General features: G+C 46.2%; 1 protein-coding gene across 3 annotated transcripts in view; it reads left to right on the top strand.

Annotated features, from left to right (window-relative positions):
- KCTD9 (potassium channel tetramerization domain containing 9) overlaps positions 1–16,254 on the top strand; it is a 145,157-nt gene that overhangs the window by 21,134 nt on the left and 107,769 nt on the right. For 2 of the 3 annotated variants that reach the window (XM_063139246.1, XM_063139245.1), the window contains 5 exons: positions 248–343; positions 3,502–3,651; positions 5,285–5,390; positions 6,525–6,658; positions 7,937–12,564. In XM_063139246.1, the coding sequence (XP_062995316.1) occupies positions 248–343; positions 3,502–3,651; positions 5,285–5,390; positions 6,525–6,658; positions 7,937–8,053 (603 nt within the window). In that variant the 3' untranslated portion in view covers positions 8,054–12,564. Of the gene's footprint in view, positions 1–247; positions 344–3,501; positions 3,652–5,284; positions 5,391–6,524; positions 6,659–7,936; positions 12,565–16,254 lie in introns of those variants that run through there. The other variant, XR_010026043.1, reaches the window with a different exon arrangement.

Below are 16,254 nucleotides of genomic sequence, written 5' to 3'. Positions count from 1 at the left end.
CACAAAGGTAGCCCTATGTAGAGCGCCTTGCAGAAGTCAAGCCTCAAAGTTACCAGCACGTGCATTATCGCCTTTAGGTCTTCCAACTCTAGGAAGGGGCGCAGGAAGCTGTTGTTGGAGTACAGCTTCCATCATTCGTTACCACTGGCCATGACAGATGGAAGCAACCATTGAAAAACATTGGGAGTGCCACAGGTTCTCCTCTGCCCCCAAACCTAGTGTAACCCCCCTCCCCGTTTCCTTACAGAACTCACAACCTGCAGAGGATCATTCTCCCATCTCCCGAAAGGAATTTGTCCGGTTCCTGCTTGCAACCTCCACCAAATCAGAGCTCCGCTGTCAGGTATCAAGACAGAATATTGTGTGTGTGTGTGTGATTTTATTAGAGTCGTTCTATACATCACCAGGTAATGTCTAAGGCAGCTTTCCCAGACTTGATGCTTGCCAACTGTTTTGTTCCGCAACTCCCATCATTCCCATGCAGCATGACCAATAGTCAGGGATGATGAGGGGTGTACTCCAGAACATCTCAAGCGCACCAGTTTGGGGAAGGAGGGTCTAAAGCCTGGGATGTTGGGTATTTTCCACCATGGCTGCTCCATTTTTTAGGTCCCCTGCCCCCAGGAAGAACCAGTAACTGCAGACTGCCTAGCGATCTGGGTGATGAGATGCAGCAACATCTACACTGGCTGGTTTGTGCAGTTGGCAGGGGTTAATCAAGCCACTGTGGCTTGTTTAAGCTCCTTCACTTGCTGGGCATGACTGGCCTAATTAATCGCCTAGGCACAGCTTATTGTGTCATCTAAACCTCAGCTTGCTGGGTGGGAGAACAGGCCATGGGTTATTTGAGGGTTGTTACCACCCAGGTTCAGATGATACAACAAGCCGTGTTCAAGCAGGTAATTAGGCTAAATGCATCTGAACGCGGCAGGGTTTAAACAAGCTGTGATGGCTTCCTTAACCCCCACCAATTGTGTGAACTGGATCAGATTATTCTTTTTCTTTTCTTTTCTTATTTATTCTATAACACACAAACCACATCCATACTTACTCTATAACCCTTCCCCTTCCCTTCCCATGCTTGGTCAATTACATCAAATCCCAGCACTTAACATGCAAAGTGGAATTATCTGATTAGTTGTGATGTCCGCCAAAATATTTCAAGGAGATTGTTGGTTGTATGGTTTTTTATGAGTCCCATAGATTTCTGTAGGCTTCTGCCATAGTTACTCTGGTTCCTTTTTCATATAGTCTATATATTTTTGCCAGTCAGTCCTGAAGGTGTCTCTTTTCTTTATCCCTGTATGTATTCTTAATTTCTGCGTCAACTTTTCATTTATTGCTGTGTCCTAGATTTTCTTTTTCTATAGCTATATTGTCAGCATCTGAGCTGTCTTCCAGTTTCCTGCTATTCCTTGCCTCGCAGCTGTTAACATAAACCCTATTAGTATTTTTTCTTTTAGCTCTCTATTTTCTTTAACATACATATTCAACAAGGCTAGTTCTGGTGTTTCACAAACCTCTTGCTCAGTAATTATTCTTATTTCCTGAAAAACCTTGTCCCAGAACTTTTTGACCTTCCCACATTCTCACCACATATATATTATTTAAGGGTGTGCACAGACCCCCTGCTCCGCCCCGCGGGCCGATCCGCTCCGCGCCGCCCATACTCTGCTCCTCTTTGCCGCGGAGCTCCGGCTCTGAATCGGAGCTCCGCAGTGGAGGGGAGTGGTGCCAGGTAAGGCCGGGAGAGGAGGGCGGGGGGGGGGGGTTACCGGCGGCGACGGCGGCAGAGTCCGGTAAGGAACCAAGGGGGAGGGGGGGCCTTACCTGCCTCCGTCTGCAGTCCGTCGGCTTCTTCAATTGAGCCCGCGGTTCAGCCAGGAAGTCTGGGCCGCAAGTGCGGCCTAGACTTCCTGGTTGAACCATGGGCTCAATTGAAGAAGCCGAGGGACCGCGGACGGAGGCAGGTAAGGGAGGGGGGGGTTACCGGGCCCTGTCGCTGTCGCTGCATGGGCGACAGCGACAGCGGCAGGGTCCAGTAAACCCCACTTACCTTTCCGGCGGAGCTCCGGATCGAGGCGAAGGATCCGCCTCCACCTCGATCCTCTTCGCCACGCTCCGCCGGCCCCCCAATCCTCTTCGCCTCCGCCTTAAGGGGAGGCGAAGCACCCCTCTCCGCTTCTAATTCGCCAGTCCGATTAGAAGCTTGGCACATCCCTAATATTATTCAGATTGCTGATAGTAGCTTTTAAAGCCCTAAAATGGCCAGGGGGGTGGGCAGATCATCTGAATGTTCACCTCCTCCCATATATTTGTAACTGCACCTTGAGGTCATCCTTAGGAGACCCTTCCCTGAGTGCCGCCACCAAGTGAGACCTGGCAGGTGGTAACGCCCTGGGGATGGAATAATCTCCCCAGAGGGGATTGTGTGGTGCCTACTAGGCCAAGATATTTTTAAAATTCTCCCAAGATTTGTAAGGGCCTAGGAGGTGAATACTTTCCAAGTTTATCACCCCAAAGCCTTCATAAATCATCACTCTCTTTTTTAAAAACAGTATGCTTATTATGTTTTGTTTTTTTTACTTGCTATCTTCCACCTTGGAGATCTGTTGTCAAGCAGAAAGGTGGCATATAAATAGTTTAAATGAACTGTGCAAAATTAGGTGGCAGAATCAGGATTGTTTTACCTCTGACCTTTATGAATGTTCCCCGTTGTTAAAAGCTCATTTCATGCAGCCAGTTAGCATATGAGGGGAGAGAGACTTTTGAAATTTTGTATCTTTGATGTGCTAGCTGACTACATGCAGGGAGGTTTTTACATGAGGCAGCATTCTTTTTTTAAAAAAAGAAAAGAAAGGTAGCCTCCCCCATCTTCATTCTGGGTTGGGATAGTTCCACACTTGACCGCTTTATTCTGCAGGAAATTGCAGGCTGTCTCATAGGCCTGGTCTACACCTGTAAGAGTGGTAGAGTTTTTAATGGCAGGTTGGACAGTACCATTTCTAATGGCAAGAGGTGGATCGCAATTTTGGACACTCCCTGCAAGTGGAAAACTAGCACAAAAGGGAGTGGGCTGGGTCAGAACAATCATTCTCCCTGATTTGCCAGGATGTATTTTTCCTTCATTGCAGGAAGCATTCCTTCAGATAGTTTAAGCATTTTATTCCATTTCATGTTTGATCAGTGACTTTTTTTAAATTATTATTACCAATGAATGTGTAATGGCTACTGGTGTTAAACTGGGAAGTCCACCCCCCGCCCCCTACGCACACCTCAGATCAAAACTCATTTCGACCACAAGCACATTTGCTGGCTTTCGGCAAACCACGATTTCTTGGCGTCAGCCCTCCATCTCCAATACAGGGACAATGCTGTCCTTTCTTCCATGGCGGTGGTTGTAAGGTTACTGAGGTCATGCGGGCAAAGCTCTTTGATTTCTCTGAAGTGCCACATAGAAGGTAAAGCCCGTTACCAGATGGTTCTTGTTTCCTTCTTCAGGGTTTAAATTTCAGCGGGGCAGATCTCTCTCGCTTAGATCTCCGATACATCAACTTCAAGATGGCCAACTTGAGCCGATGCAACCTGGCCCACGCCAACTTGTGCTTCGCAAACCTTGAACGAGCAGACCTCTCTGGATCGGTTCTAGATGTGAGTGCTGGGGCTAAAAACTAGGAAATGAATACCCTTCTGTTTAGAACTACCATGTTTTTCTCTTTCCTATGCAAATTTATGTAGATTAATCTGTTTAATCAACTAAGATCTATTTGATAGGATGTCAAACTTACCACAAGAGGTATTCCTGTGCTAGCTAATTACTGCCTAGTATTTGAACAGATGTAATAGCTCCGTTGTAGAAAGCTTCTTTGCATGTTAAAGGTCCCAGCTTCAATCTCCAGATAAGGCTGGGAAAAGACTCCTATCCGAAATCCTAGAGAGTAGGTCTGTGCACCCCTTACCCGAACCGCTTTGGATCCTGATCGAGACCTTCCGGATCGGGCTGGAACTGGTTCGGGTCAATCTGGACCTCCCCCAATCCACTCTGTAACCAGATCTGGAGCAAGGTCCGGATCGATATTCAGCCCCCATTTTCCTCCCCCTCCCCACTTACTTGCCTCTGCGGCGGATGGTGGAGGCAGGTAAGGGGGGACAAAATGGGGGCCAAATAAGCCCCCCCTTACCTGGCTCCGCTATCCGCCACTGTGGTCCGTGCGGCGGTTTCAACTGCAGCCCAGGCCTAAGGCCAAAACAGGCCGCAGCCTGTTTCTGGCCTTAGGCCTGAGCCACAATTGAAGCTGCCGCATGGACCGCAGCGGACCCAGGTAACCCCCCTTCCCCACTTACCTGGCTCCGAAGGTTCGGAATGGTCCGAACCGCTTTAGGCCGATCCAGACCTCCCCCATCCGCTCTGGAACTGGGCTTTGGAGGTCCAGATCAGCCTGCTCTGCTTCGGATTCGTAATGAAGCGGAGCACACCCCTACTGGAGAGTCACTCTCATTTGATGTAGCCAATATTGAGCTAGAGGGACCAGTGGTCTGACTTGGTATTAGGGAGCCAATGTTCCACCTGTACATCAGGGGTGGGTAACCCACAGCCCTCAGATGCGTTCCACCTGACTTGCCAGCCTGGGAGAGCCCAGCTTACCATGCACCAGGACAGCAACCGGACCCAGTTCCCCTTGCATGTGTGGCCCCAACCCTCCATGCAGCCCTGCATGTGGACCTCAGGGATTCTCCCCCTGCCCCAATTTACCTGCAGTAAAGCTCAGCAGAGGCAAAAGAGATGGCACACAACTGTCCTGCCCTGTTCATGCTTTCAAGCTATAGGATTGAGCATGGCCAGAAACAAGAACCATTGCTCAGAGAAAATTAGAGAATCTTTGTCCTGTTCAGTAGAATAAGACAAGAAGCAATCACTTTCAAGTGCAGGAATGTATGGTAAGCATTGTGCCGTGGAGGCTGATGGTTCCGAATTCGTTGGGCCTGTGAATGCATTCTGGTTTTTACTCAAAACCAACCAGAATGCTAAAGGAGTTATCCAAAGTGCTGAACCTATTTTTGGGGTAGGGTTCAGCACCTTGGATAGCTCTTTAGATTCGTCAGCTGGTTCTGGCTGTAGGAACAGTTCAACAATAGCATAGCCTGCTAGTGAAAGCCTCCATCCATGGAGGTTTTTAAGGAAAGGTAGGACAGGCATATCTCCAGCTTAGGAGATACATGTCTGGACCAGATGATGTTCTTTCTCCCTGTCAAGTATGATTTCGTTTACCTCTCTCTTTGACAGTGTGCCAACCTCCAAGGCGTAAAGATGCTTTGTTCTAATGCAGAGGGAGCGTCACTGAAAGGATGCAATTTTGAGGATCCCTCCGGCCTTAAAGCTAACCTGGAAGGTAAATAGACAACAAATCAACTACCTGGGTGTGTTTTTTTTCCCTTTGTCTGTTACACATGCTGTAGTGACAGAGAAGTCCTGAAATTGCCTGGAGGATTAGTAAAGACAGAATGAGAGGGTTTATCGTATGCGATCTATGGATGGTCTTGTAGGACATGCTAGTTAGAACAAGGTGGTAGATCCCTGGGTGGCAGGACACCTGCTTTGTATGCAGAAGGTCTGAGGATCAAGCCCGGGCATCTCCAGCTTAAAAAGAAACCCAGTAATAGACCATGGGAAAGACCTCTTCCTGGAACCCTGGAGAGCTGCTCCCAATCAGGGGAGACCAAATGCTCCCCCAACCTGGCACTCTCCAGATGCCTTAGAGTCCAAGTGCCATCATCTCTGGCCTATCTGGGGTGATGAGAGTTGTGGCCCAATCCATAGGCTGGGGAACACTGGAGTAGCCAACACTGGACTCGGTGGTCCATCGGCTGGGCTTCAGTTAATAAGTCAATAGCACCCAGTGTATTATGCTGGTTTTATTAACAGCTACTCAAGCAGAGTTTCCTGGTCTGGATGCAATGAATCACTCTTGCTTGACGCAAGCCAGGATCTCTCCACCACAGCCAGCTCATGATAGGGTGCGGGGAGGCGGCGAGGGAGGTGCCACAGTGCTTGTCCCTGACTTCATAAAACCATGGCTTATGCAGCCAGAGACAGGCCTCTAAACCCAGCCAGTGTAAGGTGACTTCAGATGTTCATATAGGTAGCTCAGACAACCCCCCACACTCATTTGGGCCATTTCTGAATTGTCTGGGTAACTGACACCAGCCTTCCACAACTTGGCACCCTCCAGATGTGTTGGACTACAACTCCCATTATCCTTAACCATGTTGGTTGGGGTGATGGGAGTTGTAATCCAACATGTCTGGAGGGTGCCAGGCTGGGGAAAGCTGATTTATACATTCCCTACCCTTGAGCTTAATCTCTCCTTTTAATACACCCATACTTTGTGGTTTGAATATTCTGGATTTGTTGACTACAGCTAGAATAAGCCCCAGTTCCACAAGTTTGGGTGTGTGTGTGCATGAGTGAGAGACAGAGAGAGATTTTTCTTAAATGGGCCTAACATTGTATTTCCTACTTTTAGGTGCCAACTTGAAAGGTGTCGATATGGAGGGGAGTCAAATGACCGGAATTAACCTGAGAGTTGCAACTCTGAAAAATGCAAAGTTAAAAAACTGCAACCTGAGAGGAGCAACTCTGGCAGGAACTGACTTAGAGGTGAATAACATTTTAGCTGCTGACCAGGAAATCTCAGTTTGTCTCTGGCTCTTGGTGCTACTGAGCACATTTTCAGTTAACTATTTATTTTTGTTTGTTTATTTATTTATTACATTTTTATACTGCCCAATAGCCAAAGTGCTCTGGGTGGTTCACAAAAATTAAAACCATGAAAAGCATAAAACAACCAACTACATTTTGCATTGCTGTGGAACGCTCTTCGCCTGTTAATTTGGAGGCGTTCCGGGAAGCTAAATGAAGAGGTCTCTCTTGGTACTTGTAATAAAAAGGCCAAATGTTTGTCTATAAAAGTTTTCATCAGTCTTGTTCAGGTCTGACATTAAATTAACATGAAATTACTTTAGTTTGTTCCCTTAATAGTGTTCTTCATCCTATTTGGATTTCAAGGCACTGCTCGATCGATTTATGTCATAAAATAAGATGGTAAATAAAGCCCTTAACAGCAGAACTGGAAGTAAGACTGCAAACCAAGCTGAATATGCCTAGGTGAATTAAACTGTGATTTGCCTGGCTCCGAAAGGATTGCAATGGGTTTGTTCCAGAGTTGATCATCTTACAGTGTACCCATTGAAATTAAGGGGACTTAACATTGGCCATGACTAACTTGCCCCATTGGATTCAATGAACCTACTCTAAGCATGACAAAATCTGGATCCAACCTAATGTATTTATTTATATGGCACCATCAATGTGCATAGCCTTTTAGAGAAGCAAGAAACATGCAATCTAGAATTTGACACTGCAGGCGGTAACAGGCGGGGAGAAGGATAAACAGGGGAGGACGATCATTCAGATAACTTCCAATTACTTGGGGACTTGTAGGTTGTGCTGAACGTTTCATAGGAAATGTAGGTTTTAAGAAGAGACTTGGAGAAAGATGGTGTCCTACAATTCCAGGTGTAAGAGGCTGCAAGGGACTATGGGTGATTGAAGGTGGTAGAGGAGCAAAGGTCTCGGGTAGAGGTGTAATATGATACAGAAGTAAAGAGAAAAGTGGTCTTTGGAGGGATAGATAAGGAGATTTGCTGGATCTAACAGGAGGCAAAAGCACAGGGAAACTACATCGGCTTGATAGTCAGATGGCTTCCCTCAGTCTGGGGGATGTTGAGAGATGTGTCTGGAGGGCATAAGATTGGAGAGAGCTGGCATCTCTTCTCATTTATAATATGGAAGCAGTTATAGGTTGTTGGGTAAGTGTGTGTAATCCATTCAGGAGACGATGTAAGCTTCCACTAACAGTTCCTCTTTGCCATCCAGAATTGTGATTTATCGGGTTGCGATCTACAAGAAGCCAACCTGCGAGGATCGAACGTGAAAGGGGCCATCTTCGAAGAGATGCTGACACCGCTGCACATGTCTCAGAGCGTCAGATAGGTGGTCCGGAGGGACGGGAGCCCTGTGGCAGTCTGTCCTTTTCCCTTTGACATAGGAGAGTCGTTTCTTCCACGGCTCGGATTTCTCTGTGGTGTCTCTGGTCACCCAGGGTGTATACATAGGAATAGATATTGAACCAAATCAGGCAAGCTAGCAGGCTTTAGAACCCAGAGATGTCACTGTTACCTCTGCGTGCATTGGGCCTTCTGGGCCACCTCACTCTAGAATGCATCTTAGGAGATTTTTTGTTTTTTTATTTATAAAAGCACAATATATGCAATTTATATTTATGACACTTCTGGTTGCCGTATGGATCTTTCTTCAAATGGTAACCTCAGACATAGTAGCAAAAACTTCAGGTTTGGCAGTAAAGGGTTGTTGCATTGCTTTGTTCGTTTTGGTGTATTAAATTGTACGCGGGGCGGGTGGGTCTGACATGCGTCTACTTCCAAACCTCTTTTTGCGATACAAAACTGGCTGCTAACTAAAGAGTCATCACAGGGCACACAAGTGTTGCTCCGATGACCTTGATTTCAATTATTCAGTGGTCAAAGATAACTGAAGAGTGAAAGCATGGTGTGTGTGTGTGTGTGTGTACACTTAAGCTACTCCTTTAATTTAAAGTGGCGGCAGTGGCGAGAGCGGTCTTTGGGCCGGATTCTCTACGTGAACCGCCAATTGCTGATCTTTGGTTTAGATCAGGAGTGGGCGGGGCCAAAAGTGCTGGTGGGCGGGGTTAAAGCCCAAAGGTCATCCCTTTTCTCTCCCTCCTGCCGTGCCCTTTCATTCTTTCTCTCTTCCCACCCAGTGGGATGCCAGGGAGAGAGGGCAGATTCCTCTTACCTGCGTTTTGAACTGATCGCATGCAGAGAGCTTTTGAAATTAGGTTGAGTGCTGCGGGTTCACACACACACGCACACACACACACGGTTTTGTTACTCAGTTCTTGTTTGTTAGTCATAATTTCATCCAGACGCTGACTGCTCTGTTTTTAAAAACACTGCTGCTCATTATAGCAGCCTTCTGGAATCCAGGTGGGTTTGACAACTCCTCCCAACCTGCCCCAGCCAGCATGGTTCCAGAAGGCTACATTATAGGATAGTTTGGAATTGGGGACACACATGTCCATGCAAGCCAAAGCCCCCAGTCTGCCCCAGGTGGGCTTCTCCGTTGTAAAAATGTGTAGCGCCTTTGCATGTTACAGGGTCGGCACACATCCCCAGGTCCCTGTGCCGACTGTAGCACACCAAGCGGCTCCACATTGGAGCTATCCAGGTAGACCCTGAAAGTTCCAACAGCCTTTGTCTTGTTACAGGACTTTTCTCACTGTGGAGCTACCTGTCGTGTTTCTTCCTGGCCGTCTCCAAATTCCTGCTTTTTACTGGCCAAAAGTTGAACCTGATGCTGCTTGGGGTAACTGAGCTCCAGGAGCTCAGCATCTTCTGGTCTTGCTAGGAACTCTCTTGTCAGGGAGGGACCAGAAGGAGCCCAGGTGGTGCAGTCTAAAATACCTGTTGCCAAAGATGCTGAGAAGATGGCCAGGCTTTTGGCTGGTAGAAGCCCTTCCCTAGAAAAATGCATAGAGAAAAAAACTACACTGTAAGGAAAGGAAAGGTTAAAAAACAAATGGTTACCTTTCAACCATCAGAACCTTTGGACCAGAGTCAGGCCCAATCACCCTTTGACTGTTCTCACTTTTCTCCATCCTAGTAACTTCATTATATACTTTCTTCCAGCCTTTCCCAACCTGGTGCTCACCAGCCTTTTTGGGGCTTCAACCTGCATCAGCCTCAGTCAGCATAACCGACCGTTAGGAAGGCTGGGAGTAGTTGGACTACAACTCACATCATTCCTGACTATTGGTCATGCTGGCTGGGGCTGATGGGAGTTGTAGTCCAACGAGAGCTGGAGGGCCACAGTTCCTCTCCTCCCCCACCCCGCTTTAGATACACCACCTTTTCAACAACTACTGGAGTTGGGTGCCCAGGCTGCAGTCCTGCCCTGTTGTATGTACTCCAGTCCTCTACTGCTAGAGCAGAGATCCCTTTGGGGACCCACAGATGTGGCCCACAGGAAGTTCCCTGCTGGCTTACTCCTTCCTAGGATTCCCTTTCTCCACTGGCACCAAGGGAGACTTTTTAGAGCTACACTGCAGCGCGGGGGAAGCATGTCCACGGACAGCCACTGCTGGTGAAGGAAGGTCTTATCCTCTCCTCCTCAGTGCTTGGACCCCCCCCCCTCAAAAATCACCCCTTTCCTATTAGAATCGAGCAGTGAGGTGGGGGCAGAAGTGGTGCACGGAAGTGTGACCCTGTGTGAGGGTGTCTGGACAATCATGTCGGGGCCGCATGTCAGCAGCAGGGTACTATTGAGCCAAAAAAGGTCCCCAGCCCTGTGCTAGAGAAACAGTAAGCAGCCGTTATGCAGATCCTAACCTATGCAACTATCTAGGGGAGTGATGAAAGTGGGGCACTTGTAGATATTTCTTTGACAGTGACCAGAATGACTGTGGTTTGAACAGGCATGGGGACCGTGGCTCTTGGCAGCCTTTCTTCCTCCTCATTTCCCTGTGCAAAGAGGGTGTCGTGGAGTTTGGGGCAGGACCAAAGAGCACCTACCATTAGTCCCACAAGTCTGAGCAGCGTTTTCTGCTGTAGCATTCATGCAAAAGTGTGTTGTGTTTGTGCATTTCCGTATCTACAATCAAAATGAACATGTGCCGATAGTTTCTGTACCAAATAAAACTGGGTGCCAGCAAAAGCAATTACCTCTACCCGGAAGAAAATGTCCCAATAGGAAATAGGCACCTCTGAATTACCCGCTGTGAGTTATAAATTCAGGTATCAGAAACGGTTCTGTTCCACCCCAACCAAATGACTTCTGCCAAGTGAATGCTGGGTTTTTGTTTCATATAAAGAATGAACAATGTTGGGTTGGATAAATTCCTGGAGGAGAAAGCTATCAATGGCTACTAGCCCTGATGGTTGTGTGCTACCTCCAGCATCAGAGGCACTAAGCCTGTGTGCACCATTTTCTGGGGAACATGGGTGGGAGGGTGCTGTTGCACCATGTCCTGCTTTGTTGGACCCTGGTTGATAGTTGGTTGGCTACTGTGCAAACAGAGTGCTGGACTGGATGGGCCCTTACTCTGATCCAGCATGGCACTTCCTATGTTCTTAATGTTTCTTCGATGGAATCTGGGGTGTCCATTTCTTCTCAATGCTAAAACCAGAACTTTGTGCTGTAACTCAGCCTTTCTTGAACCTGGTGCCCTCCAGATATGTTGGATAACAACTCATTATGGGCGTTACCATCCAACATATCTGGAGGTCCCCAAGTTTGGAGAAGGCTTACTGTAGTTGCAAAGGAAATTCAAGGCTTAAGTCTAGAACACATATTGACTTAACTGTTTTAGTTATTGAGATATTTTAATAAATTAGCATGTACTTTCATGCCACTTCATCAGATCCAGATGCTATAAGTGGATCTGGAGTCTTTGTGTGTGAAAAGTAGTGAAATCGATCTTCATTCCCTTACAGTGGCAGTTAAAACCCACAAAATGTGCTAAGTGTCTTTACAATGTGTATAGAAACCATAGTCCCTATTGAGACCCTGATTGATACAATCAAATTTCTTTATCATCTCTTATTCTGCAATCTCACATTCCAGGTGAGTCCCTGATTTCAATTTCTGACACCCTGAGGTCCATGATGGTATGCCCGGGAAGGTTAAATTGTTTACTGACAATGAAGAATAATTACATGTGTATCCGATTATATGTGTGCTACATTTAACCCTTGAATTTCTAAATAGTAAGCTAACACAGTTACACTATAATATTATTCTCAATGGAAATGTTGGCCTTCCAAACATTGAAATTCCTTTTCTTCCACTGTTTGCATTTAAAAAATAAAAATCACATTGCTGTTTCACATTGCTGCAATTTCAACTTGGTTGAAACAAGTAGTCAACCGAAGTCTTCACTAGGAGAGTAGTTCATTCACCAGTGTGAATTAGTACATTTGGGTGTAGGTGTATTGATTTGATGGTACTGTGAAATTGTACTTCAGGCATCTTGTGCAATCGCCTCGTGGCTCAGAAGACTGAAAACACTGGTGGTTTCACCAAAATATTTTGGGAAGAGGGGTGAAGGAGAGAGACAAAGCTACATCATTTAAAGGTGCTACTTCCAAGGTACCAAGCCAAGCTCCACAGGGACTTAATGTGGGCTTTCGACACTGAAGAAATAAACGTAGCTATTTTTCTTTGTCTTACTATGTTTGTATCAGACAAGAATAAGAGATTGTAATGCAGAATTCTATTTTCTTAAAATCTTGTGTGTATAAATTCTATGCATTTCACAGTGGCCGTGCGTCTTCAGTTATCACAGCATTGTACACTTACGCAAAGGAGTCCTCCGACGGAGTTGCGGGGCAGCTGTGGCGGGCCTTGCCGAGAGTGTGGATTGTTCGCTGCTTTGCAACTTCATCAATAAAGAATATCAAACTGTTTTTCAAGGAAATCTTGCCTGTTAATTGTGGGTGGAATTGCCGCTAATTCACTAATAGCGCAGATACAAATTAGCACACATAGAATGAAATTCTGGTCAATGAAAATCCAATTCCGTCAGTGAGCGAATGGCGGAACGAAAGAATGCCTGGCACTCTGCAAACCACAGATTGGACAAAATCCATATATCCCTAGTCCCGTTTAGCTTGGGGAGCAGTTATTCCCTTCCACCTGAAATGAAGTTAACTGATGTTTTGGTGACTGTGTGATGTTTGTCTTTCAGATGACTGCATAGGGGGGCAAATCCAGCCCACCTAGTGAACCAGTCTGGTCCTCTGGAGATGTCTACGTCCCTTTCTCCTAAACACTATTGTTTGGTGGTTTCCTCAACTTTATGCAACCCCCCAGTTGCTGTCAAAATATCCTGCTAGGAATGTTTGAGCCCTTAAGCATATCTAAATGGATCTTTGGATCCTGTGATGACAGCAGTTACTTGAATCAGAGTCTTACTCAGCTGAGTATTAGTCAATCCACTTTCAAACACTGCATCCAGGAGGGATTGGAGAATCAGATTTAGAACCACTGTGCATAATCCAACCAAACTCCCTGGTGATGTTAAGGGGAGATAAGTAAGTGCACACTTAGGTCTCATTGAAATACATTTAATGTGCAGCTTGATTCAAAGCAGGTTTAAGTCTGCAATAACTTTGACTGTGTTCAGCAAGATTGACTTCCTGGTAACTATGCACCTGTTTTGGAAGATGATATTTCAGGTAATCAATCAGAATCAGATTCAGAACTAGAAGACGCAGCGCCAGATGCCAGCCAGCCTGTACAAGTAGGGGAGGAAGCTCTCACAGGCGATACCCCAGCTGGGAGTTACCCCAGAGCTCCTCAAGGCCAAATCCTACACACTCAGTGGGAAGTGAGGTTTCTTCCGGGGTGAGTGTCCCAACAAGCTAGCTGATGCTAGGGTCCACTGGAAGCTGAAACGCACGGGGTGGAAGGAAGGTGTGAGAAGGTCGGAGAGTACGCCAGAACCTGCCACCTCACCAGGCGCTCTGAAGTTACCGGCGTTTGAGAAGTAGCTCCTTATTCTTCTTGAACAGACAATTGTCTTGCATAGTTTTGCCTAGGGGGACATTTCCAAGACGTTATACTCTATTCAGGTAGAAGAAACACTTATTGCTTAATAAAAGCTTTGTAGATTACTTAGCAAGCCTTGTCATTTGCTTCCCATTGAAAGTAAGAGCGTTCTGGGAAACACAACACACATAAGCACAAATGCACATTAGCCCAAGTAGAACAAAATTCTGATTTTATAAAATACAGTCCCATCAATCAGAGGATGGTGGAATGAAAGACACCTGTGAATCAGCAAAGCACAAATGAAATGGATCTAATAAAATCCATACATCCCCAGGTAACTATATTTAGGATTTATAGTCCTAAAGCTAAAACTGCTCAGCTTTGGGTAGGTCACCCACCTTGGCTGGATTTGAAACAGTTCTACAATACTGGCTGGCAAATTGGGCAATGGGCCACTCTAGTCGCCAATACCAAACCAAAGGCTCAGCTTCGGCTATCTTGCACACTATTCCCACCAAGATTACCAGGTTGGTGGGAGAAGAGAAGGAAGATGGCGAGACTTGGCTGCTTTTATACTGCATCCATGTTGCAGCCTTGCCCCCACCTCAATTTAGAAGTGGGTTTGTTTTATTTAATAAATATATAGCACTGATTAAAGAAATAATCCAAGTGGTGTACACATTTCAAAACAACACACACAATAAAATGCAATATAAAAATAATAAAATAGACATATCTAAAAGAGTAACCAACAACTCCCAGAGTTCCCCAGCCAACATGGCTGGCTGGGAAATACTGGGAGTTGTCAGACTCCATTCTGTCTAAACATGTATAGGACTGCAGAGAGTTTCGGCTATTGGGCGGTATAAAAATGCAATAAATAAAATGTCCTTTTTTGAGCAGCTGTCAGATAAGCCAGCCACCAAGGAGAGCTTCCCCTGATGCCCAAAGGGAGTGTGCAGGAGCATAAGGGAGAAGTGGTCTCTCAAACAACCCAGCCCTAAGGTTATTTAGGGCCTTGTGCACTTTGGTTTAGGAAGTTCATTCTTCATTGATCACAATTTGATCCAGTATGGATCTCACTGTAATTTCCTAATTTTTAGCCATTGATAGAGAAGCAGGAGTATCACATGGGAATTTGTTTGGCTTGGGATATTGCAGGGATGTGCAACACTCCAGGTGTTAGTGGACGACTTCAACTCCCATCATCCCGCCCCATTGGTTATGCTGGTTAGGACTGATGGGCGATGCAGCTCAGCAACCCCTAGAGGGCTACACATTTCCCAGCCTTGGTATATTGGATCACAGAAAAAATAAATAAGGGCATATGCAAGTGTGGATTAGATCTAGACTTAGTTATATGTAGAGTAGACTCTTTGATTAAGTTAGTTGCAGGATCCAACTCTATATGTTTAGATCCCGTACCAAGGATCTTAAATAAGACTACAGTGAGAGAGATAAACTTGCCATAGTTGACTTTTCATGATTAGAAAATCACCCACCTAGTTAGCCAATGTCTCAGTGTGCACTGGGACGCTGACATGATTTTAGATCAAGTCAGCTGGCTAAGAACACCCACCCACCTTCCCTATGAACAAATTCTAAAAAAAGCTTGATTCCTCACCATCTGCTGGAGCCGCGTTAGCCATGGTGTTACAAAGAGAGGGAATAAAAGCATTAACCTTTGCCAGAATTACTCTAATCCTCCTCAAATATTTTCAGCTTTAGCAAATTAATCCACTAATGTGTGGGTGGATATCAGGGAAGGAAATATAACTAGTTAAGTGCATAAGTGGAGATGTGTAAAAGTCTCAGGTGTATTGTGTGTAATAGCCTGTGTTCATCCTCCCCACTCACGTCTGGCGTCTGTCTCTCTCTCTCTCTCTCTCTCTCTCTCTCTCTCTCTCTCTCTCTCTCTCTCACACACACACACACACACACACACACACCAGGTGGCAGAATTCTGAGATTGACTTTATTCTTTTACTAGAACCTTGAGATCCAGAGCCAGGTGCAAAAGGCATGCCTAGAACCCTGAGACCCTCGAACTAGAGCCAGGTGCCGAAGATAAACCTAGAACCCCAAGATCCTTCAACCAGAGCCAGGGACTAAAGACACACCTAGAACCCCAATATTCTTCAACCACAGCCAGTTGCCAAAGACACACCTAGAACCCCAAGATTCTTCAACCACAGCCAGTTGCCAAAGACACACCTAGAACCCCAAGATTCTTCAACCACAGCCAGGGGCAAAAGACACACCTAGAACCCCAAGATCCTCTAACCAGAGCCAGGGGCAAAAGACACACCTAGAACCCCAAGATCCTCTAACCAGAGCCAGGTGCAAAAGACATGCCTAGAACCCCAAGATCGTCCAACCGGAGCCAGGTGCAAAAGACACAGAACTCCAAGATCCTCTAACCAGAGCCAGTTGCCCAAGACATAGGTTTAGGTGTCTATATAGCAACTGATATGTTGGTAACCCTCAAAGGTATATTATGATGGTTTCTGCGCATCAGATGCAATGCAGTTAGACAAGAGCAGCCCAGGGAGGTGAGTGTTAGCCAGAAAATAAGGTTCAACAAAATGAGACAGGTGGCCTCA

Source organism: Elgaria multicarinata, chromosome 12 (genome assembly GCF_023053635.1).
Source record: "Elgaria multicarinata webbii isolate HBS135686 ecotype San Diego chromosome 12, rElgMul1.1.pri, whole genome shotgun sequence".
NCBI lineage: Eukaryota > Metazoa > Chordata > Lepidosauria > Squamata > Anguidae > Elgaria > Elgaria multicarinata.
This window is presented reverse-complemented; position numbering and strand designations above follow the sequence as displayed.